This window comes from Podarcis melisellensis, assembly GCF_964234715.1.
Source record: "Podarcis melisellensis genome assembly, chromosome: 1".
NCBI classification, from domain to species: Eukaryota; Metazoa; Chordata; class Lepidosauria; order Squamata; family Lacertidae; genus Podarcis; species Podarcis melisellensis.
The window spans coordinates 111,496,585-111,522,023 of record NC_138528.1 but is presented as its reverse complement, the minus strand read 5'-3'; the positions used below and the strand labels follow the sequence as shown (position 1 = coordinate 111,522,023).

The window sequence follows — 25,439 nt, the reverse complement described above, 5'->3', positions numbered from 1 at the left end:
TTAAGGAGCAATTACTTTGGCTCCTTCCTCTTGAGCCAGCTGTGCCCTGGCTTTACAGTACAGAGAATTTCCCTCTTGGCAATCATTAAGTATCCTTAAGAAGGGAAATAAACATTTAATAAATAAGCCCTATATGGTCTAGGACCCTCGTACCTACGGGACCGCCTCACGTGGTATGTCCCACAGAGGAATTTACGGTCTTCAAACAAAAACATCCTAAAGGTCCCAGGCCACAGAGAGGTTAGGTTGGTCTCAGAGCCAGGGCTTTTTCGGCTGTGGCTCCAATCTGGTGGAACGCTCTGTCACAAGAGACTAGGGCCCTGCGGGACTTGACACCTTTCCGCAGGGCCTGCAAGACAGAGCTGTTCCACCAGGCCTTTGGCCAGGGCACAGCCTGACTCCCTCCTTTGGCAATCTTCACCTAATGGTAGCCTAATGGTTGCCATCAATTTGATTTGAATTAATTTTATAATGAAATTATTTTAGAATGTTGTACTATTTTATTGTGGTTAGCCGCCCCTGGCTTTGGCTGCGGAGGGGAGGATATAAATAAAATTTATTATTATTATTATTATTATAGTTGTTGCACATGCCATGTCTTGTTCTTGAGGAGCACTATAAACACCCTAGCAGTGGTTAGGCTGATGAGTCTGACCATAAGAAGTGCTTGAAAAATTTACAAGAGCAGGAGCAATATACTTCCCACTCAACAGATTCAATTGACCCACTACTAAGCTGCTGGACCCACTACTTGACCCACTACTAGACTGGACTGACTAGATGATATCCTTCTAGGGTTTCACTTGCCAGACAGGTTACTATTTTTATACACATGCAATACTGAAATGCTTTTGTGAGTCATTTAGAGGTTTGTAGTTTGCTTGGCGCTGGGAGAGCTCATTGTTCATTTTCTGAAAAGGAGAATTATTTGTACTTCAATTAGTAAAACATACTGAATTCATTAGCCGTACTGGCCATAGTCCAGAGAAGCAGACACCCCGGATCTTGGCGTTCAATTATGATTTTTCTTATTTTTAATCACAGCAGGTTCTCCTCTTCTTCTGCATACTGCATGCCATTTGTTAAACTCATTCCTCTGTTTTTACAAGCCCCAACAGAATACATGCAATGTCAGGAATCTTTTGGTTCTGAATGTGGCTGCTCTGTGTGTTGACACAGAATCAGGAGAGAAATGTAATCTACTTCAACTTTTACCTTATTTTTTTTTAATTCTCACTTCAAATTTTGCAATGTGGTTCTGCAACCCAAAACTGCATTGCAAACTTTGAAGTGAGAATTTAAAAAAAAAATGCAGCACTTTGGTGCTCGTATGTTTGGGGAAGCACAAATTAGGTAAAAGGTGAAGTAAACCAAATTTCTCCATATATATATATATATATATATATATATATATATATATATATATATATATATATATCTGTATATATATATATATATATCTGTATATATATATATATGAATAATGTGCACGCACACACACAATGTGTGTGTTTGTGTGTGTGTATGCATTCATAAAAATTGTACTGGGAAAAATGAACACTAAAATACTGATGACTTTTCACCTGTACTAAAAAATAAATAAAGTGCAGACTGTTGTAAAAATGTGGCAAACTGAGCTGAAGACTGGGAAAACAGGAAACCCAAAGTAACAAATTAGTCCAGGAGTCAGCAAACTTTTTCAGCAGGGGGCCGGTCCACTGTCCCTCAAACCTTGTGGGAGGCCGGACTATATTTTGGAAAGGGGGGAATGAACAAATTCCTATGCCCCACAAATAACCCCGAGATGCATTTTAAATAAAGGCACACGTTCTACTCGTGTAAAAACACACTGATTTCTGGACCATCCGTGGGCTGGATTTAGAAGGCAATTGGGCTGGAGCAGGCCCCGGGCCTTAGGTTGCCTACCCATGGATTAGTCCATCCCTGGTGGTGAGCCATCAGAACTTTTGCTTATAACATTTCTGCTGGCACTAAAGTGTTTTCAGGATTTGAATTGGCCCCATTCACTCATGCAAGCCACTGGGCACTCCTAGACAGGAAAAGTTATAAACGGCTTATCATCTGAGCTGAGACCTTGTCTGAGCAACAGAGTCTTTCTAGTTATTGTGTGTTTCCGTCCCAGAAACGGTGTTTCTGTGCACTGCTCTGTACGCCGGCTCTCTCGGCCAATAAAGCAAGATGTGCGCCACAACTCCAGAGTCGGCCATGACTAGACCTAATGGTCAGGGGTCCTTTAACAACTCTCAGCGCCCTTAACAAACTACAGGCATCATGAATGTTGAAATTGTTATGATACTGCTTAAAATGCACAGTACAGATGGTGCCTCTGTGTATCTCTTGGCTCTTCATCAACTACCAGTACACATTGATACTGTTGCCTAGATAGATTTTCTGTAAATAAAGTATATCTATGGCTTTTGTTTAAGAATTTGTTAGTTTCCAAAACAGCCAATTCAAGCTAAGAACAAAGAGTCTGGTAGCACTTTACAAGTGAACAGATTTTGCATGAGTGTCTGCAGTATTAGATTTAATGGATGGGGATTGTTTCAATATTCCAAATGTTAGCAGCTGCTTGGGTTATGATTGCAAAAAAACTCAGAAAAGCCCAACCGCCCTGTCAGTTGATGACAGGCTGAAGAGGACCTGGAATTTTACAGTAATGAATAAAATTACGAAGTTATATATAGTTATGGGAGGCTAGAAGTCAGGCAACTGAGATACTTCAAAAGATTTGAACACTGTTTGGAATCAAAAGAATATTGAGGAAATGTTTGTTATGGAAATAGTAAGCACCATATGATTTGTATTGATATTGTAAACAGAATTAAGTAATAATAATAAATATTTGAATTGTTTAAATGGACAGAATATGGAACACAGATTTTATTTATAAATTATAACGGTTCTTGGTTGCATTCCAGTCTCATGCTTTTTGTAAACGAAGGGTTTCTAAATGAAACTTCAGATCCGCAAGGATTTAAAAACAAACGTTCAAATTCTGAAGCAGAATATTTAAATAGTGAAATATACTCGGAATTGAGTGTGAATTTCATGCTCTTTATTCAGCTCATAGTAGCAATGAATGGATCTTTCCCCCAAACGTCTAGCTATATATACATTATTTATACAATGGGCCCAGTGTGATTGGCTAATTCCGGGCTGCTCCTCTAGGCCAATCAGGTTGCAGAGTCACTTCATCCAGGAGCCTGATTGGCTGCTCCTGCAGGCCAATCAGGTCGCTGATTCACTTCCACCTGGAGCTGGATTGGGTGGCTCCTGCGGACCAATCAGACTACTGCATTCTGGATCCTATTGTTCTAGGATTCAGCTCAGTACATAACAAATAGGTTGCCCACAGCCAGGACCCAACCATGCAGGGTGTATTGCCACCCAAAGTGGCTGCAGTACAAGATGGATGCAGTAATTATCAAGTTCCTTCCAGTGAATTAAGAAGGTTTCAGGCTAAATGGATGAGCTGAAGACCTGCTAGGTGGCGTGAGGTCAGCACCCCAGGCAGCAGATTTGGGGTGTCACAAAAGGGCAACACACTGTTAGTTATAGGGAGGGAGGAAGGGAATTGTGGGAGTTTGTGTCTCAGTTGCCGCAATAACGTGCAGTCTTAAGAACCTATTTGGGGTTTCCATTTGCTACTCCACCTCAGACAGAGCTTTCTCTCTTACCCCTAGTTGCCTGGGATCTCTCTGTTCTCTGAAAGTGCTAGAACTACAACGTGCAGGAGACACACTCCAAGGATTTATGGGGTGTTTTGCCATAACACCCACCCATTTCTATACATTTCGCATCCAAAGCCATAAGAATTCTCTCTCACGGTGTTGATATTTATGGTTCCTTTTGCGGTTGTTGCTAGCTCTTGGGATTCTTAAAATATCTATGACTGCCCCCTCAGTAGGAATGATTGCCCTCATTGAATTTGTCTGGTTTTTCTTCTTCTAAATAATAGTCATGGGGCCAGGTTCAGTGGGGTGCAAGAGTACCAACTTGAATATAAAATTGGGGGCACATAAGCCCCACCCCACATAATCAACCACACATACCCCATTTGAATGGCATTTCCCATCAACTTTGGGGGGCGGTCACCACAAATATTTTAGGGGGGTGTAAAGACCTCAGCCTCTAGAGGTTAGCTGCTAGGGTGGAGTGTATGTGTTAGACATAGATCTTCATTGCTGCCAAGTTGTTGTGGACACTGTCAGATATTTAACTTGGGACTTATCATATGAAATCAATTCTATTATGATGGTAGTGTTGGTTTGGAAATCCCAGGTGTCAGACGTAAGCAGCATTTATTCTCTAACAGAATCTGATCATGTACCTCAAAGTCCATGGAGGGTACTAGATTGGGCAAATGGGTTTCTGGGCTTGCTTCATTTTCCTCAGTGGTTGCACATATGCATGTTGTAACAGGATGTGCTTGGCTAGCAATTGCAGAATGCTCTGCCTATTATCTCAGGACCGAAGATCCCTCAGCGAAACCTTTCATCCTCTGGCTGTTGGCTGGGGAAGTCAGTTGTCTCAAACACCACTCGCCACACCTCTGAATGAAAGCAATTGTCTTCCTGACAGAAGTGACACAATAGTCTCTTGCCAGCTAAATAGTTCTCATATTTCCCCTGCAAACAGAGCAACTATGGAAAGGCTGCCAGCAAAATGGCTGGGGATCTTCTGAAAGTGAGGGGACGGCAAACACAAACGAGGCCTATTATTGTGTGGGTGAAGTAGAGAAAAATAATTCCAAGTCCTCACAGCTGAAGGGCCTTTGGATGCTCAGGGTGAAATGAAGCACACATTTGTTTTCATGTCCCCACCCAACTGTCTCTATTTCTATCATTGTAGATTGGGGTGGATGACACCCCTAAAGCCTATAAATAAATAAGTGGTTGAATTTTGATTATTTGGGATGTGAAGGGAGAAATACGAACTGCAGAGGAATTCCTGAGCCAGCCTATGCTTTGGTTGTTATAACCAAGTGTTCATAGGCCTTAAGCCTCATTTCTGCCCTGATCTGGCTTTTCAGAAAGCACTAGCTACTTTAATCTGCTTAACTGCAAGTCTTAGAAATATTAAAAGTGTCGCAAATGAATTCAAATAAGTATCTAGAAAGGTTCCCATTGCCAGCAGTTTTATGGAGCGCTGACATAAAACCCAGAAGAGGATTATCAAACTTTTGCCCTTAGCAGTGAACATGCAGAAGAAGCCAGAATGACTCACGCAAAACTGTGACACTCATTCCCCCTTATTTAAAAATAAATAAATCAATTTGTTCTCTTCGTCGAGTCGACCACTCTGTAGACTAGCTTGAGATATTTTGTTGCATAGAGTGCAGCATCAAGGCAGGGGTTTTCAACCAGTGTGCCGTGGCACCCTGGGGTGCCTTGAATGCTGGTCAGGGGTGCCGTGGGCAACACTGGCCTCCGTCCCTCCCTCCTCTGATGCCCTCTTGCACCTCTGCCTCCCAAAGACTTGCACAGCTGTTTGTTGCAGCAGCCCTGGCTACAAGCTCCTCAGGCAAATGGTGCCTCTGGGGCTGGCCAGGGAGTGCTGGTTGCCAGGAGCTGAGGCAGCCTCAGAGTAAGCAAGCGGGTGAGGGAGCCCAGCCAGCTATTCCCCAGCCCTTGGGTTGGGAATGGACAGACAAGTGGGAGGCAGGCATTGCACTGGCCTTTATTGTGCTTGCTGTGTCAAAGGCCTGCCTGGGAGCTGAGTGCCCAGGGCTGAAAGGGAGCCTTTTCACATGCAGGGCCACTAAGGCTGGAGGCATCCTTTTTCCAGGTATGTGAGGAGGTACCTCACTTTGGGATGGGGGGGGCAGGCAGCTCAGAGGACTCCCAAGGAGAGGGGAGAGAAGGCGGAGATGGCACTGCACAAGCAAGGGTGTTCAAAAAAGGGTGAGGGGCTGCCAGCTCTGCAGGCAAGGGGGGGCATAACTGGACTCCTGAGCCCCACAGGGGTGCCACAAAAAGAATGTAGTTGGTCAAGGGAGCCGTGCACCCAAAAAGGTTGAAAACCTCTGCTTTAAGACATTTCAGGGGCCCTGCCCCCCCCCCATTTTGGAAACCTTTGGAAATCTAAGAAACTGTCAAAATACAGTACAGTGGCACCTCAGGTTACAGACGCTTCAGGTTACAGACTCCGCTAACCCAGAAATAGTATCTTGGGTTAAGAACTTTGCTTCAGGATGAGAAAAGAAATCGTGCTCCAGCGGTGCGGCAGCAGGAGGAGGCCCCATTAGCTAAAGTGGTGCTTCATGTTAAGAACAGTTTCAGGTTAAGAATGGACCTCTGGAACGAATTAAGTAATTAACACAAGGTACCACTGTACTCATTTCATAGATGAAAAACTAACAATGCTCAGGACCTCCCCCCCCCCCACACACACAAAGCAGGCAAAACAAGGAAGAACTCCACCTCAAAGTCCACCTCTGTTTGATGTTTTAATTTGCCCAGAGTGACTATGGCAACCCAGTCAGATGCGTGACGTAACAACATCAACAACAACCCCAAAGAGGCAATCCTGAAGCAAAGAACCCCAACAAGTTTATTTATTTCATAATATTTTTACACTGCTTGATTGTAATGTGGGGTAGGTTTGGGGAGACAAAAAAAAAAAATCAAGCGGGGGGGGGAATTACAATAGTTTAAAACAAGTGTTCCCAAGCTTGGGTCTCCAGCTGAAGGTCTCCCCATTCATGCTTCAATAGCGGCAGGTCTACTCTGGGTTACTGTTGTCTTCCGAAGTTTTACAGCCAAGTTTCAGCCATCTACACCCCAGTCACACCTATGAAACTCAAGTCACACGGTTACTGTTGCAATGTCACCATCACGTTTTTTACTTGATGTTATCTTCTGGCCGGCCCTTTCGGAGACTCCCATGGAAAGTACTGTACTTCGAATCAGTCCATAAGCAACACACCCACCCCAGTTTTGTTTGAATCAGGTGACTGACTAAGCCCGGTGCGGAAGACGGAGTCAAATCACCCAGGGAAAAGTACAGCACAGAAAGGTAGGCGTTGGATAGCTCAGCTGCTAGAACATGAGACTCTTAACTCTCAGGATTCCAGGTTCGAGCCCCACATTGGGCAAAAAAGATGTCTGCATTGCAGGGGCTTGGAATAGATGAACTTCGTGGTCCTTTCCAACTCAACCGGGAGAGCGTGAGACTTAATCACAGGGTCGTGGGTTCGAGGCTCAAATGGGTCAAAAAAAGATTTCTGAATTGTAGGGGTTTGGACTAGGTGACCCTCGCGGTCCCTTCCAACGCTGCAATTCTATGATCCCTCCGGCCACTACAAGCACCCTTGTCCCAGCCCCAGGCTTTGTTTATTTTTCAAGCGACACCGCCAGCAGGAGGAGATGAGCGCGCCTCTCGCCTCGGGTCCCCATCACGTGGGCCGCTGCCGGAGCAGTAGTCAAACTCTCCTCCCGACAGCTGCGGTATGAGGAAGTCGGGGAGAGGCGCGCTCGCCTCGCTGTTCTCCTGATCCCGAGAGCAGCGAGGGCGGAGAAGACGAGGACGTGAGTACCGCGCTGTCCTTGGAGTGCGGGTGTGCGAGGAGGGATTTGGCAGGGTCCCTTCCTTCCTCCTGATCGCGGTGGAGGCGCCCGGGGGAGGGGACCTTCTTTGGCAGCCGTGGCTTCCCCTCCCCTGGGTTAGGACACCGCGCCTTCTTAAGTGCCCTCTTCCCCCTTGTCACCACCGGGACGCTGGAGGAGGAGGAGCCGGATCCTGCTTCCCAACACTGCCTGCAGTCCCCTCCCCAGGGAAAGTGGGGTGGTGGGGGGAGAGACAGCAGGAGAGAAAGGAACACCCTGATTGATGATATAAACTCTCCGGTTTCCGTGCGCTTCGCGTCCGACCAGGCTCGGGCGGGCCTGCTTTCGCCTCTGCCGGTAATGCCGCTACATTCCTCGGCTGCTTACTAGTCCCGGGCGCGGCGGGCGCAGCAACTCTCGGGTGGCGTCGCGGGGAAGTTTGGGGCGGCTTCGCTGGCGGGCGAAGGGCGGCTGCAGAATTTCGCAGCGGCCGGGAGCTACCAAACGCAGAGTCAGTTTCCCTCCTTCCTGCCTCCTCCCCCGGCGGCTTTGCTTGTTGCTACTAGGTTGCAACTGGAGAGGCGGAGGCACGCTTTCAAGATTTTTTTGTTTTATAGCCCTGGGAGTCGAGGGGGAGGAGTAAATGCTGGGTCGTCTTGGTCATGCAGCCGGGGACGGGGTTGCTGCTGGGTGCCTGTGGCCAGATGTGCTGCTGGTGGGCAGCTGTGGGGTGGCCCCCTCGATTCCAGTGGCTCCCAGAGGAGCGGATGCGCTAGATCGGGGGCGCCCAGCGATTCTGCCGCCGCCGCCTCCTCCTCCTCCTCCTGCGCAACTTTTGCACAAGTCGCCCATCGCCACCGACTTGGCGCGTAATTGCGCACGGCTCCTGCTGGTGGTGGTGCTGCTTCCCGCAGCTCGACTCGATCGCGCGCAAAAACGAGCTCTCCTCCGGACCTTTTCTTTCTTTCCTCCTTGCTGTAGGTTGGAGGCGTTCTTCAGCAGCCGGGCGAGGGTGGGCGAGCGAGTCACCGAGAGCGAGAAGCGGCTAAGGGCTCCCGATGGAGGAGGAAGAGGTGGCTTCGGTGCGCGACGAGTGGCAAGGGGTCGCTCAAAGGAGAAAGGCCTGGGCCAAAAGCAGAGACTCTTGGCAAGCGTCGGAGGCGGAGCGGCTCTCTCCAGAGGCAGCTGAGCCGGCGCAGGAGCAGGAGATTGCCGGGGGGAAGTTGCCTTTGGCTGCCGAAGGAGGTTTGTCTTATTAGCCTCATGGTTTTCTCTTTCTTTGGCTACCCAAGAGACACTCAGAGGAGTCATGTGGCACCTGAAAGGTTAACCGATTGATTGTCGCATCAGCATCTGTGGGCTAGAGGCTGTTGCTTGGGTGTCTGATGACGACCACAAAAACTGATGCCAAGATAGAGAAATGCCTTTCAGGTTTCACAGGAATCTTATTTTGATGAGCAAATAACTGTTGGGGGGGGTGGAACTGAACTTTATGGCTGCTATCCTAAACTGCCATACCGAGCTCTGAAGCTCTTTCTTCCTACTGCAATATCACACTTTCTTTTCACTAGAAAGAAAATCCTAATGAGCTCACCATGCTGTTCTAGGCATGTTTACTGGCTGAGTTGAATTCAATATTATAACTTTTAGGCAGCAGTCCTAATCTCGTTTACCAGCTCTGTTGAATTTGGTAGGACATGCTTCTGAGCAGGCTTGTAAATTTAGTTTAAAAAATATAAAAATTGTTTTTAGGATTAGCCTGCAAAATTCCCAATTGTACCCTTGTTGTTCATACTTTTGCTTAGTCCTTGAACATTTTAAAGAAAATGTTGGGAGCTTGGCTTCCCTTCTAGAAACTGTTGATATTGTGTCTTAGCTGGTCTACATATCATTTAGTTCAGTGGGATTTTTGAAAGCCAACAGGAAAGATGCAAAAGGGCAACTTTTATCATTCATCAATGATAACTTCTTGCTTCTCCCCATTTCCCTTTTGTTTCTCTCTGCCCTTTCCCACCTCTCCCCATTCAGCAGGCTCTATTCCAAATGAAAAGATTGCAATATGGCTTAAAGATTGTAGGTAAGTACTTCTTGTACAGAATGATGCAGTTGTTCAATATATCTGCTCCATCCTGAATCTTGTAAGATATCTAGAACCTCTCTGGCCCTGAGGCTTTTTAGAAATACCAATTGCAAATCGGTTTCCCCTTAGCTTCTTTTTGCCTCCCAAAATGTGTTTTAGTAGTAAATCACATGAATTGCAATGGATTTTCTCTCCGTGTTTCGACCATAATTCAACACATCCTTTAATCCTTTGCATGCTTTCTTTGGGCTTCCTTCTGAGTAAATTTGCATAGAATTAGACAAAAGTTGGGCATGCATTTAAACTCACTGATCTATAAGGAAATTCAAGCCCTTTTTATTTTGTGCTGGAATAGGCTGTGGCCAGAATATTTTGTGTGCGAGAGATAGAGATGAATGGAAGACTGCTCTTTCGGCTAAAGTTTATTATGTTGTTCAGGAAATAGCAGCTGTTCTTTGGGACGGCAGGTCCTGTTGTTGTAAAGACACAACCCATAGTGCATAGACCGGGGTGTTGTCTGAAAATATAACTGCATACCAGAAACAAAGGGAAAGTTCCATGCTGTCTCAGCTTTGTGATTTCAGCTGCGATCTTAAATGCATTTAGGATGTACTGGGAAGTAAGCCGTGTTGCAACCGGTTGGATTTCCTCCCATGTTTGTAAACAAGTTTTAAATCCACTGCTGCTGCAACTGCAAACCTGCTTTAGCCTGAAGTCTTATTATTTATTAGAGAGGAGTGTTGAAACCAATTCAGCTTCTGGAAAAGGGTTTCTCACATAGTGGGCTATGGGCGACTTTCTCCTCGTTGTCTTGCATTGCCTCCTAGCTGATCTCGTAGGCTTCTGGTTGGATTGATGCCAGTTTGAGCAATTCCTTGCATGCTGAGTAAAGGTAGCCAGAGGACTCAGAGAAATTGGGTGTGCATGTGTTTGGAATGAAGTAAGAAAGGAGATTCCGACTCAACATCAGGAAGAACTTTCTGACAGTAGGAGCTGTTTGACACTGTAACGGTCTCCCTCAGGAGGTTGTGGACTCTGCTTGGAGGTTTTTAAGCGAAAGTTGGATGGTCATTTGTCATGGCTGCTTTAGCTGAGATTCTTGCATTGCAGGGGGTTGGTCTAGATGATCCTTGGGGTTCCTTCCAACACTACAATTCTATGATTCTAAGGCAGGGGTCACCAATCTAAGGCCTGGGGGCCGGATCCAGCCCAATCACCTTTTCAATCTGGCCCGCGGACATTCCAGGAATCAGCCTGTTTTTACATGAGTAGAATGTGTCCTTTTATTTAAAATGCAACTCTGGGTTATTTGTGGGGCATAGGAATTCACTCATTTCCCCCCCAAAATATAGTTTGGCCTAGCACATGGTCTGAGGGATGGTGGACCGGCCCACAGCTGAAAAAGATTGCTGACCCCTGTTCTAAGGGCCAAAGGTAGCATTGAAGGGAAATGGAAAGTGAGATCAAGGCTAGTATTTAATAGTAATAATAATAATCAAATAAACAAAATGGGAATGGAAAAATAGAGAGATAAGAGAGGAATGCTGTCGCTGGAGGAAGAAGGGAATGTAACAGGACCAGGGAAGAGGGATAAAAGAAATTGTCAGTTTTGGGGTATGGGATAAGGTATAAGAGGAATGTGAAAGGAAACTGGGAAAAGAAGTGACAGGAAATGGGTAAAAATACTCTAAGAGGCAAGTGGGGGGAGGGAAGGAAAAGAAAAGAAGAAGCCTCTTAATCAGCAAATTTTGCCTAAAGTAGGGAAGCCAAGTCACAATTCCTCCAGAGCAAATGGCTGTAACTTACATTGAAGAAAGCTGAGCTGTGGAACTCCTTGCCACAAGGAAACTGCTGTGTCAGAGAATGTAGCAATTTCCAAAGTTAGATTAGATATCAGTAGAACATGATGCCTGTATTTGCCAGCTGGTTATGCCAAACTCTGCTTCCATCTGCCTCCATTTTGTGACCGGCTCTGCCACTGTCCCACCATTTTGTGTTTGGTGGACCTCGTGAGTTTTCAGCTGTCTTAAGTGGGCCCTGGGGCCAGAAAGTTTTGAGAACCCCTGTTCTGGATAAATGTGTTTTAGATAACACAGTGTACCACCTGGAGATATTTACAACACTTAATTCAGTTTTCCAGAGAGGTGAATTTAAATTAGAATAATGTATAGGTCACTTAACACCGGTTCACTCTCAGTTGCACTTCCTTAATGTAATCTACCTCACAGGGTTGTTGGCAGCATATAAATGGACACCCATTTATGCTAACCAAAGGGTCCATAGAAGAAGGATGGGGTGGAAATGACTTTTATAATACCCCTTTTCTCTAGCTATGTACTTCATAAAATTTTGATTTTTTTTGTTTGTTTTGTTTTTAAGGTAAAATTAAAAATGAGGATTTTCAAAACATGATCATAGCAGATCAAGATAAGCCACAAGAAGTGTAGCAATTCTTTTGTGTAGGGCATTATGTTTTTTTTGGGGGGGGGGCTGACAGTTAATTTGTAACATAATTTGTAACATAAACATACTTTTGCTACCTCTGTGGGTCCTATCCAACTTGTATCATACTCCAAATTGACCATTGAAATGAATGGACTTACATAACTTAAATGCTTTAATGTTAGTGGATCTACTGAGCATGATGGTGGAGATCAATCAGTCTTCCAAATGACACACAGTCCATTTTCTGCCTTTCCTATTTTTCTTCTATGTGGCTTACTGTGATAAAGACTTAAAGCTGAGCTGTGGCATAGACACTCCCTATATACAGTGCATCAAGTTTGAGGATGTGATCCACAGACTGTAGCAGAAGAAAAGCAACGATTGGGTTTTCCTATAATTTTTTCATTTTGTTGTTGTTTTTGAGAAGGAAGTGTAACCCTATAAACCAGGGATGGAGAATCTGCTGCCCTCCAGGTGTTTTTGAACGACAGTTCCCATCATCCCTGAAAGCTGGCCATGCCAACTGGGGTGCTGGGGTTCAAGAGCACCCCATAGATCCCATTCCCTGTCCTTAAGGATCTCCTCCTCTATTGGACATGATCAGCATTCCAAACATTTTTAACACCTATGTGAACTGGAGTTACTTTTCTTATAAGCCAGGGGTCCAAAGAACCACGGTTCTGCATTCTTAGGGCAGGCTTGTAATGGCAGCTCCTTGTACAACATAGCAAACACTGTTTGAATGGAAGGAACGTTCAAATGCAGATTGTAGTATAATGTGAGGGTTTGCTGCTTGGTGAAAATCATTCTTAAAATCTTACTGGGGAATGCTGAGTGAAGCCTTTGGATGAACCAGCTGAATCAGCTGTCTTGGATACTGGTTATTATGGTTTTGGTTGTTTTCAGTGTTCTGCTGTAGAGGGTATTCTGAGCAGTTAGTTTACTGTTTTCTTTTTAGGTGTAGCCGTATCAGCAGGTGGTCCCTGCCGCTGCCATTATTTAATCCTCTTCTGGGCTGTGGTGTGGATGCTGACTGCTATTCACCCTGTCCCAAAATTGCAGGGAAATGATTGATGTCTCTCAGCCTGCCCCGCCCCTTTGTTCTGCCTCATCCTTTTGGCTAGATGTGATTTGGGGGTTTGAGCTGTGGCCATCAAAAATTGCTCAGCGTTTCCCTCTGTGGTGTTTCGTCTGGAACCATTTCTCTAACGCGAGACAAGGGATTGATACACTGCGTTCTCCAGCCTGAAGAGGGAATCTGAAACTCTTTGAGGAGGTACCAAGAAGGTAGAGTCAAACCTAGAAGCCTTGCAAAACTAGAAATTCCACTATTGTTTCTCCTTCAAATTCAGAATTGGCCAACCTTGTTCTTGTAAGGTGTGGGAAAGGAGGCTGGAGAAAAGTTTTTCAGCACTCTCTTAGAATGCTGTTATTTATTGAATTTTATTATTCATTGGAGTTGTACCCCACCCTTCCTCCTCAAGGAGCCCAGGGCAGCAAACATAACACAATTTAAAACCAAAGGAAGCCAAAACATTGTAGATCAGTTAACATATCCTAAAAGCAGCTACAGTCAAAAATATCTAACATCAGTTATAGTTTAAAACAGATAAATGCTCCTAGTTGTTTTCCCCTTACTGCTTTTCTTCATTTCAGGGGAGAGAGTTTGCCATTGTCAAACAGCTGGGAATAAGAAATCCTAGCTGATCTGCTACAAAACACCCAGAGATCTACGAATAGATCCAAAGTTGCTGATGATCAAACAATTTCTTTGGCGACAGAGAGGTCTGGGATAAACAAAGCCTTAATGTTTGCAGTGTTGCGACATGGGTGGCGCTGTGGGTTAAACCACAGAGCCTAGGACTTGCCAATCAGAAGGTCAGCGGTTCGAATCCCCATGATGGGGTGAGCTCCCATTGCTTGGTCCCTGCTCCTGCCAAACTAGCAGTTCGAAAAGACGTCCAAGTGCAAGTAGATAAATAGGTACCGCTTCGGCGGGAAGGTAAACGGCGTTTTCGTGCGCTGCTCTGGTTCGCCAGAAGCGGCTTAGTCATGCTGGCCACATGACCCGGAAGCTGTACGCCAGCTCCCTCGGCCAATAAAGCGAGATGAGCGCCGCAACCCCAGAGTCGGTCATGACTGGACCTAATGGTCAGGGGTACCTTTGTCCTTAATCCTTAATGTTTGCAGTGCACCAAAGGCATGGGATATTATAGTTCTGGTGTATCTCATTTATTTCTACTGTGAGGGGCTATTTAATCTAGAATATGAAAATAAGTGGGAGTTTTAAAATGTCGTTTACCTTTCCCATGCCTTGTTTGAGAGAGAATTATTTCTTGGTGGTGGTGCCTTAATAATAGCCTATAGAGGAGCAGGCTTGTCTTTTCCACCCAGGCCCATTAAACAAAGGAGAGGTGAGACACTTCTGGGAAATGAGCATTTGCCACAAGGTTATTCAGATAGCATTTTGCTCTGCTCCAGAGCATCTATACAGAACCTTCTCCATGCCCAACAATTTGCATAGGGATGCAGGGGGGACTCATTGTCCTTCCATTGTGCAACAGCTCCAGTCAGAATGGCTAGTGGCCAGGAATGATGGGAATTGTAGCCCAATGACATTAGGAAGGTGCCAGGTTTGCCATCCCTGACTTAGTGTCTTCCTGATGCATCTTCAAAGGAACTATCTGAATAGCAAGAGCAGGCATAGGCAAACTCAGCCCTCCAGATGTTTTGAGACTACAATTCCCATCATCCCTAACCACTGGTGCTGTTAGCTAGGGATGATGGGAATTGTAGTCCTAAGACATCTGGAGGGCCAAGTTTGGGGCGTGCCTGAGCAAGAGGCATGCAGTTTCAGGGCCCAGTTTCAAATTCACTCACTGTCAGATCAGACATCCGGGTGCCCCACCTACAATATCTACTTTAGGGTGAAATTTTCTCCTCACGCACACACCCCGTTTTCATCCTGTTTAGTTATCAAAGGAAGAAACTGCCTGTTTCATGTACAAAGTGGTGGTGTTTTTCAAACAAATTCCTTCAAAATGCATGCTGAACATGAAAGGAGGTAACAAAGTTGGCCGTTAATTTTTTCTTTTAATGGTAGTGCTAATTTTATCATTTGTACCTAATGTGAAATAATTTGCCCTGGCTGTAAATCCTCCCCTGATGCTGTATAAGGCTTTGTTGTCCTGTGTAAAACACGACATATAGCATACTGTTGAAACCCTTCTGGATCCATCTTGAGGCTAAGGAGGCGCCTGCAAGTTATTGCAAAGATTAATTTCATATTTCTGAGATGGATATGGCGGTTCTGCAGCCCAATTGTGCATGTTTACACAAAAGCCCTGTTGAAAAGAGGTGCAGATTTCCATCCAGTTTGGTTGCCTTCTGTTTGTGGGCTCTGTTAGAATCGGTACTTTGAAACACCTGGGTTTTAGTGTGGCTTCTTGCTGTCTTTCAAAAGTAAATGGTCTAAGAGGTACCTCTGATCCAGGCTGCAATTCGATACCCCTTTACCCTGAGAGTAAAGCCCTATTGAGCCCTATTCAATGTCAATAGCACCATCAAAGAATAGAATTTTCAGGGCAGCTGTTTCTATATTTATCAGAGAGCAGGCTTATAAACACACTTCCTCCAGGGAAATTTCTGGCCTCTTCAGCTTCCTTTTTTTTTTAAAGCTTCCAATTCTTTATTTACAGACTTTTATAGAAGGAAAATCACCTAGTTGCTCAGTGAGAGGTAAATCTACTCTGCTGCCTTCCATTGCGGTGTTCAGGGACCACCAAGGCAGTGGAGTAATCAGTAGTTGGACACCTGACATTTGAGTTAGTGAAACAAAATGTAAATGAAAATTGCACTTCTTTAACATGTTTAAAAGTTTTGTTCTGTTAGCAATAATTTCTGAAAGCTTAGCCATATTAATCTGCTACTCCCAAAAATAAAAATAAAACCATCGTGTGGCACCCTAAAGTCCTAACAGATTTGCAATGCAATCCTAAGCATGCTTACTCAGAAGTTAGTCTGTGTACTTCAGTGGGATTTACCCCTAGTTAAGTGTTTTTAAGACTGCAGCCCTATGGTAAGTATAAACAGACCAGAGGGTAAGAAATAACTGTGTAGCTAAGTAAATAAAAAAGCTTATGCTACAATAGAGTTTGAAGAAGAAGAGTTTGGATTTGATATCCCACCTTTCACTCCCTTTAAGGAGTCTCAAAGCGGCTAACATTCTCCTTTCCCTTCCTCCCCCACAACAAACACTCTGTGAGGTGAGTGGGGCTGAGAGACTTCAAAGAAGTGTGACTCGCCCAAGGTCACCCAGCAGCTGCATATGGAGGAGCGGAGGCGCGAACCCGGTTCCCCAGGTTACGAGTCTGCTGCTCTTAACCACTACACCACACTGGCTCTTCATAGAATTGAAGAATGCAGGAATATGCAGCTGTTCCATATGGGGATCAAACTTGCAACCTTGGCATTTTCAGCACAATGCTCTAACCACCTGAGCTAGGTGACTCAAGCTTCTTTGTTTGAATTCGTTATACTATTTAGTGGAGTGTTTTTGTTTTGGCATTGGCTTACCTTGACTACCCTAAGCTGCTGTCCCTTCCACACTTTACGCAAAGTAGGTCCAGCTGAATTCAGGAGGACCTACTTCTGAGTAGGCCCTGATAAGGTCGCACTTGTAGATAAATCCATAAGCCTTTGTCAGCTGGGATAGCTCAGTTGGTTAGAGCATGAGACTCTTAATCTGAGGGCCATGGGTTTGAGTCCCTCTTTGGGCAAGAAGTTTCCTGCATTCCAGGGGTTGGGTTAAATGACCCTCATGGTCCCTTCCAACTCTATGATTCTTGCTGTGGGCTCACCTGTATAAGAGCCCTATTTTTGTTAGCAATTCGCTGTCAGCCAACATATAATCAATTGTGCTGGTTCTTACCCCAGACGTGAATGTATATTCCCTGGAGATATCGCCCCTAGTGCAACCATTTAGGATATGAAGACTTAGGCAAAGATCAGAAGACGACCTGGATGGTCACCAGATTCTGTGTACAGATCTGTAGGCACAGACGATCTCCTAACTCAAACTAGTTCGTTATGAAAATCCCCAAACTCAGTTCCATGGGTGACTCTGGGTCAACTCCCTGCGGTAGTTTATTGTTGTACATTGTTTTTAAACTTATTGTTGTACATTGTTTTAATTGTTTGTTTTTCTTCTGTGACTGTACCTATAAGCTGGTCTCCAACCGTAATAAATTATCTATCATCTATCTATCTATCATCTATCTATCTATCTATCTATCTATCTATCTATCTATCTATCTATCATCTATCTATCTCATCTATCTATCTATCATCTATCTATCTATCTATCTATCTATCTATCTATCTATCTATCTATCTATCTATCTATCATCTATCTATCATCTATCTATCTATCATCTATCTATCTATCTATCTATCTATCTATCTATCTATCTATCTATCATCTATCTATCTATCTAATCTATCATCTATCATCTCTCATCTATCTATCTATCATCTAAGCCCTGCTGGAGACCAGTGTGGTCTCACAGTGGCCATCCGGATGCCCTTGAGAAGCCCATAGGCAGGAGGACACTTTGCAGCAGCTCTTTCCCCAGTTGTGTTTCTTCAGAGGCACACTAACTCTGACAGTGGAGCCGCAACACTGCCATCGATAGCCTTATACCCCATTAGTTTGCCTAACCCCCAGCACATTGCATGGGAGCAAATCCCACAGTTCCAACTATACCCTGCCTGAATAAATAAATAACCTTTTTGCCCATCCTGAATCTTCCGACGTTTAATTTGGTTGGATGTGTGTATGAGAGGGAGAAAGAACACTTCTGTACATTTTGTTTGCTCTGTGAATAATCTCAAGCACTTCTGTCCTGTCTGACATTTGCCTTATTTTTCCAAACAAAGCAAAAAACAGCGCCAAATGTTGCAACCTTCCCTTGCAGGGCTCCAGCCCCCTCAGTCATTTTGCTTGCCCTTTTCCTGCCCTTTGTCCAGCTCTGAAGCGTCTTTTTTTGGGGGTGCCACAACCAGAACTGTACACAGAATGGCACCGTGCAGTTAGTTTACCTCACGAGCTTTTGCTCTGGAAGAACCTAAGTATATGAGGCAGACTTGTACGGAACATGTGCAGATGCCAAAAACAACAACAATAACAAAAAGGAAATAAAAAAGAGTAGGTATAGTCAGAAGCTGAAGCCACGAAAACTGCCGCCAACAATGTGGCTGGTTAGTCATTTCTTGTGTGTTTGTTGTGGTCGTGTTCCACCCTTCCTCCAAGGAGCTCTGAGCGGTGTGCATGAGGGCTGCCTCATCTTATTATATGTTAGAAAATGTCCTGTCATATGAGAATGTGTCATCCCTCCACCGCTCATGGCTCTCTGACTTTGTTTCGCTAGCAGTTCCCTAGAGAATATAAACTCTCTCCCCCCCTTCATTTCCAGATAATAGCAAATAATTTCTTCTCTTCCCGTGAAGCAAGTTCTTTAGGCTCCACTGCATGCCTTCTGTGTCCATCCTTCCTCTCGCGTTTGCATCCTCTGTAAGTTGTTCTCTCAGGTTCCTGCTTTTCAGTTGGATGCCTGTGTTTTGTAGGGGGCTGCAGTTTACTGAGTCAGGCGTTCTCTGACCACTCTCCCATCTACCTCTTCCCTCGAGTAGTCCCACTTCCTGTGCCCTCTTCCAACACCCACAGACTTTAAACCAGTTCTTACGGGCACTTCTGATAAAAGGTTGCACTGGTTTTCCACCCTGGGTGTTCACCATAGATATGCCAAGAGATTACAGTGATGGCGTTGCTTGTCTACAGAGAATAATGGCCAATGGTGGCTTTCAGTTGTATAATGGAAGTCGATGCCCACATAGCTTGTCCTCTTATCTTGGCCTTGTGAGGGTTTTCCTCCCCTCCCAAGCCACCCTGACCTTTCACTTTCTTGAGTAGTGCTGCTGTGTGTCATTCTATTGCAGACCATTTCCCCTTGAGCAAATACAACATTAGCAAACATTTTATGACATCACAGTAGCTCAGTTGATCCCCGTGATTAGCCCTCTGACAGATGGAAAGCAGATGGCAGCCTGTGGCTAGCCTGTTTCTGTTTGCCGAGGGTATAATAGAATTGTTCCCTACCACATTTCACAAATGGAAATAATTAACGCTCCTATGCGTGGGGTGGGGTATGTTTGAGACTACGGGCAGAGTTCAGCAGACCAACAGTGGCCTGGTGCATTATGGCCGTGTCAGCAAAATCCAGACTCTCATGCATCACAAGAAGAAAGTGGGAACTAAATGCTCCTGCAAGAAGATTTCTCTAGATGAGAAAAGCACCAAGGCAAGTCACACACTGCAGGGAAAGTTAAAATTATGTGAAGGACACACATTGCCCGGATGCTACCATACTTTTCCATCTATAAAACTCCCCCATGTGTAAGACACCCCCTATTTTGGGGGACTCAAATTTAAGAAAATTGGGGGAGGGGGAGATGGCTCAGAGTTGTTGAGCTTTTATCACGGAGGATTGCCCAGAGTTTTACAGCGTATTTTTTTGGGGGGGGGGATTGCCAAAAATTGCTCACACGCAGCATAGACACCAACAATCGCAGGCAGCAGACAATTTCCCACTTCTCACAGCGACAGACAATTGCAAACAGACCCTTCCCCAGCAAAAAAAATTATTACCCGGCTGAGAAAAGCTGTCCACTGGCAATCACAAGCATCCCAAAACAACCACTGCCAATCGTGGCAGCGACAGCCAATCAACAGCAGTGTTTGCTGCAGAGGCCAATCACCCATGCAATTAGAGAAGCAGCAGCCAATCCAAAGCAGCCCTTCTAGCAGCCAACAATCATAGCTGACAAGCTCCTGCTTGCAGGTTCAGCAAATCACTTGTCCACCCTATTCACTATCCATGGATAAGACAAGGCAAGTTTTTGAACATAATTTTAGAGTAAAAAACCTCATCTTATACATGGAAAAGTACAGTATTTGGAGGATGTTCATAAACTGGCTGGAAGGGACCATGAGGAGAATTATCTAGGCCAACCCCCTGAAATGCATGAATCTCAATCAAAGCTTCCATGAGAGATGGTCATCGAATCCCTGCTTAAAAACCTCTAGTGAAGGAGAGTCCACCATGCTGGTTCTGTTTTACAGCTGAAGAAGACTTGAAACACATCAATAAGTGGCAGAGCCCAAGAACAAGCAGCAAATCCATGGCAGGGAATTCTTAAAGTGGAAACTACATCTGGTACTGCAATGCTATGGTTTTCCCAGTAGTGATGTATGGAAGTGAGAGCTGGACCATAAAGAAGGCTGATCACCGAAGAATTGATGCTTTTGAATTATGGTGCTGGAGGAGACTCTTGAGAGTCCCATGGACTGCAAGAAGATCAAACCTATCCATTCTTAAGGAAATCGGCCCTAAGTGCTCACTGGAAGGAAAAATCCTGAAGCTGAGGCTCCAATACTTTGGCCAACTCATGAGAAGAGAAGACTCCCTGGAAAAGACCCCTGATGTTGGGAAAGATGGAGGGCACAAGGAGAAGGCGACGACAGAGGACGAGATGGTTGGATAGTGTTCTCGAAGCTACCAGCATGAGTCTGACCAAACTGCGGGAGGCAGTGGAAGACAGGAGTGCCTGGCGTGCTCTGGTCCATGGGGTCACGAAGAGTTGGACATGACTAAATGACTAAACAACAACAAATTGCAGTGCCTCTGAGCATATGCGGAATGCTTTTCTCTCAGTATTAAGGAAATGTGTGTCCCTTTTCCTCTCTCAGTGCCCACTTTAAAATTAAGAAGCAGAGTGCCTCTGAGAAGGTCAGAGTGCCTTTACCTTGTCACTTCTTCCACAGTCATAATAGAAGAGCATTTTTCTTTGTCCAAGGCTCAGAAGGATGGAAGCAGGTTTGGTTTCACCCAAAACAGGACTCTTGCCAATAATGATTCTCCTGGCTGAATCTGATCCGCTCCAACACACTGATGCCAGGGAATGGGGTGGACAGAGGTGGTTATAGGGTATTACGACCAGTTCAGCTGCACTGGCTGCTGGCATTGCAGGGGGCACTGCAACAGTGATACAGAACAGAGCATGAGAGGTGAGGGAGCCCCAAATTTTAGCAACACACAGGGTGCTGCTGAAATTTGAGAGCCCCAATCTGCCACTGGGTGGGTGTAACGGTGGTGGTGGGAGCTAGTAGCAGAGCCCCACTTTCCCTTAATCTGCACTCTTAGTGTGAGCAGGTCTTTTAAAGGATTTGGAATTTGTGAAGGCTCCCTACAGCTGAGGGAAAAAACCAATCTGCATGAGAACATCTCTTGGTCTTGATCTCTGCTTCACTCTCTTTACAGCCCAGCATAGATATTAGGAGTGCCTAACCCTATTGATTTTTTATTATTATTTAAAAAAAATTGGTCCTGGGTGTGTCTGCATAGGAATGGGCCTCAGGTTTGTTTGTTCTGCACATTTGTCAGCAGTTCATGAAGCTGATAACCACCCTTTCCCAGAGCAATGGATAAATGAGTCCATTTCCCCTTCTGTTCCATTAGGGATTTTTATCTGCAACAGAGTTAGCCTATGTTTAAAACTGGTATTGAATCAGAAAAGTTACAGATATCTGTCTGTTGTTTTATGAAAGCAACTCAGTTTGATCTATTCAAATTGAGGCTCTAACAAGCATCCCAGTTTCACAAAACCACACCAAGGCAATCCATTAGTAATCAGCAGTATCCATTAATCAGCTAAAATCATCATAATTGAACAAATGTCATTCCTTTACAGATAGCAGTGTAGTTTGTTATCGAAAAATCAGAATTACTCACACAGGATTAATGAAACTAATATGCATTGCTTATAATGGTTTCATTTTATTATATTAATTACACATGGGTAATTTTGATTTTTTGATAGCTAATTAAATAGGAAAATTATCTTTGACTGTGCCAGAGGAATTCATACTGTAATGATTATTTTAAGCTGTACCCCACCGGCAGTAGCTAATCCTGCATCTCCTTCCCCCTGCCCTGGGTTGGGACATCACTGGCATCCACACTTTCCTTAAGTAACAAATCATATAGCTTATAACTTTTGGGAGAGCAGATTTGTTGTACAAGAATGCGATTTGGTCATTTCTATTCATCTCAGTCATTCTTTATGATGTGTTATGAAGAGCTCGCAAAGAGAGCTTGCAAACACGGGCAAGGATTCCTGGAAGAAACTGAAGAGAGAGAGATTGTGTCTTTTGGAGCCTGAGGGTGTGTGTGGCTGATGGCTCTATGGGAACACAGGATCTGAGAGGTAGGAGTTCCAGCTGAGAGGAAGCCAGGCTGAGGGAGGAGTTAGCAACCAGCAGCAGTCAAACTTAGCTCAGTGCAGATCCTGGGAGCTCGCAAACAGACCTCACAAATGGGCGTTTACTGGGGGAGTTTAAAGGGGAGACCCAGAGTTCTGTCTCTTGGTGTGCATAGGACCAGAGACATGGAGGGCGAGGGAGCTGCTGCAGTGATCTGTCAAACCTGTGCCATGTTTGACATTCTGCCAGTGAACAAGGAACAGTACACTTGTAGCAAGAGCAAGCTGGTTGTCTTGCTGGAAGAGACTGGAATTTAGGAGTTTAGGGGTATAAATTGTTCCAAAGGAATAGGCCAAACAGGAAGGGAGGAGGAGTAGCATTGTACATAAAGGATGTCTTCACTTGTGATGAAATCCATGACCTGGAGAATGAAAAGTGGATTGAGAATACAGTCATTCCTCGGGTTGAAGTAGCTTTGGGTTGAGTGTTTTCAGGTTACGCTCAATGGCGACCCGGAAGTAACGGAATGTGTTACTTCCGGGTTTCGCCACTCGCGCATGCGGTGACGCTCAAAATGACATCACATGCATGTGTGGAAGTGGCGAATTGCAATCCGCACACACGCCGATGCAGGTTGCGTTCGCTTCAGGATGTGAATGGGGCTACGGGAAAGGATCCCGTTCGCATCCAGAGGTACCACTGTATATGGGTAAAAATGGTAGGAGAGAGACGCAACAGTGACCTTACTGTGGGCGTCTGCTATAGACCACCAAATCAGACTGAAGACTTGGATGATGCCTTACTAGAGCAGATTACCAAAAATTAAGAAAGGAGAGAAATAGTAATCATGGGGGACTTCAACATCCCCGATATCTGTTGGGACTCAGACTCTGCCAAGAGTGTAAGGTCTGACAAATTCCTCTATTGCACCACAGACAATTTCATTTCCCAGAAGATGGAAGAACCAACAAGGGGGTCATCTATCTTGGACCTGGTCCTCACCACTAGGGAGGAACTGATTAATGAAGTGGAAGTGCTCAGAAACATGGGAGGAAGTGATCATGTTCTCCTGGGTCCATTGTTGTTTAACGTTGTTTAACCAAACTGGGAGGGGGCAGCTAATGCCGCAGAAGACAGAATCAGAATTCAAAATGACCTTCACAGATTGGAGAACTGGGCACAAGCTAACAAAATGAATTTCAATAGGAACAAATGTAAGGTTCTGCACTTGGGTAGGAAGAACCAGATGCACAAATGCAGGATTGGGGGGAGAGGACACCTGGCTTGCTAGCAGTACATGGGGCCACACATGGAATACTGTGTCCAATTCTGGGCACCACAGTTTAAGAAGGATGTAGACAAGCTGGAACATGTGCAGAGGAAGGCAACCAAGATGATCAAGGGACTGGAAACCAAGCCTTATGAGGAGCTGGGTATGTTTAGCCGGGAAAAGAGGAGACTGAGAGGAGGCACAATACCCATCTTCCAATATCTTAAGGGCTGTCACATGGAGGAGGGAGCATGCTTGTTTTCTCCTGCTCTGGACGTAGGACTCAAACCAATGGCTTCCAGTTGCAAGAAAGGAGATTCTGATGAAACATTTGGAAAAACTTTCTGACAGTAAAAGCTGTTCAGCAGTGGAACAGGTCCCCACGAGAGGTGGTGGACTCTCCTTCATGGATGATTTAGCTGAGTTTCCTGTATTGCAGCGGGTTGGACTAGATGACTCTCGGGGTCCCTTTCAACTCTATGATTCTATGCACTCTTATTGCACCAAGGGCATGAGAGATCTGCACAGTAGTGAGACAGCCCAGGCAGTGTCTGCCCTGTGTACCCATGCTTGGCAGTTGGTCGCTTTGAACCCAGTGGAACTTCTGAGTAAACGCTCATAGGATTAGGCTGCCCTCCCCCGGGCCCTGTTACAGGAGACCTGTTGGTAGACTGGCTAGATGCCTGTGGAGGATAGCATAGCTTGCCATGCAGGGGTGAGAGAGACTAAGCACTCTGAAATGTCTCTTGCGTAGCGAGACTTGTTCTTTTGCATCTTGTCACCGTAACCACTCTTGCCTTTATATTTTGAAAGAGGGCTTCTCGCTGTTTGTTTCTGTGTTTTGAGTTGGGCTTCCATCCTACCTACCCAAATCGTGATCTTTCGGGCCAACGTAATCATCTATGTGTTGGCCTTCCAGGGGTTTGATAAACCTGTTTTTCCTGCTTTTTGGACTGACTGCAGAAAATAAAGAAAAAAGGCAGTTGTTGAGCACTTGGCAAGTCACAACACACACTGGGTGGGCTGCAAGTTGTGTGGGCTTCTTTGAACAGCTGCATGACAGGTAGAAGTTCAACATGTTTAGATTCCTCAGCACAAAAGAAGCCAAGGGGAGGGGAAAACATTGCCTGACACACTTTTCCCTGTCGTGGAGCAAGGGCCTGCAAATGGTGGGGTGGAACTTGCAATTCTATATTTAACATCTTGCCATTTTTCAACATTTATTTTAAGTTTTCTGAATGACTCTGGGTTGTGTGTGTGGGATTCCCTAGTCTAAATCTTTTTCCTCTTGAGAAATGTTGATCATGACTGGACTGGAGTTTTAATTTTTAAAGTAACTTCTATCTGTTTTAGGACTTTGCGCTAAAGATCCTCAGATGGATGTAGGAACCCAGAGATAACTGATTTGAGCATTTTGGGACTGGGACTCCAGTGTTGTGGTAAATGTAAATGCATTTTAGTATTGCAACAGCCCATCTGTGGTGTGTCACTACTGCTAATGTCCAGTTTTAAAAAAATAGTACGGTTTGCTCTTGTGCAGAGTTAGCTACGTGTCAACCTCCTGGTGTCAATTGGCTTGTGTAATGTAACACTATATAGGACTGAGCTGTTAGTTTAGCTAAATCAAGGCAATCGTGTGTTTACAAGGTTGAGGGGGTCCAACCCGCTGAAATTTAGCATTCTTAAATCTCATTTATTCCATTGGAATTTGAAGCACGGTTAAGGTGGCTGTCATGTGTCCACTTGCTTAGGTGT

The 25,439-nt window shown here is 45.0% G+C and overlaps 1 protein-coding gene across 3 annotated transcripts in view; it reads left to right on the top strand.

The window, feature by feature from the left end:
- Positions 1-6,524: 6,524 nt before the first annotated feature.
- ITPRID2 (ITPR interacting domain containing 2) overlaps positions 6,525-25,439 on the top strand; it is a 66,618-nt gene continuing 47,703 nt past the window's right edge. The window contains exons 1-3 of one of the 3 annotated variants that reach the window (XM_081905655.1): positions 6,525-7,553; positions 8,553-8,816; positions 9,600-9,648. In XM_081905655.1, the coding sequence (XP_081761781.1) occupies positions 8,630-8,816; positions 9,600-9,648 (236 nt within the window). In that variant the 5' untranslated portion in view covers positions 6,525-7,553; positions 8,553-8,629. Of the gene's footprint in view, positions 8,817-9,599; positions 9,649-25,439 lie in introns of all 3 variants that reach the window. The other 2 variants (XM_081905654.1, XM_081905656.1) reach the window with 2 other exon arrangements.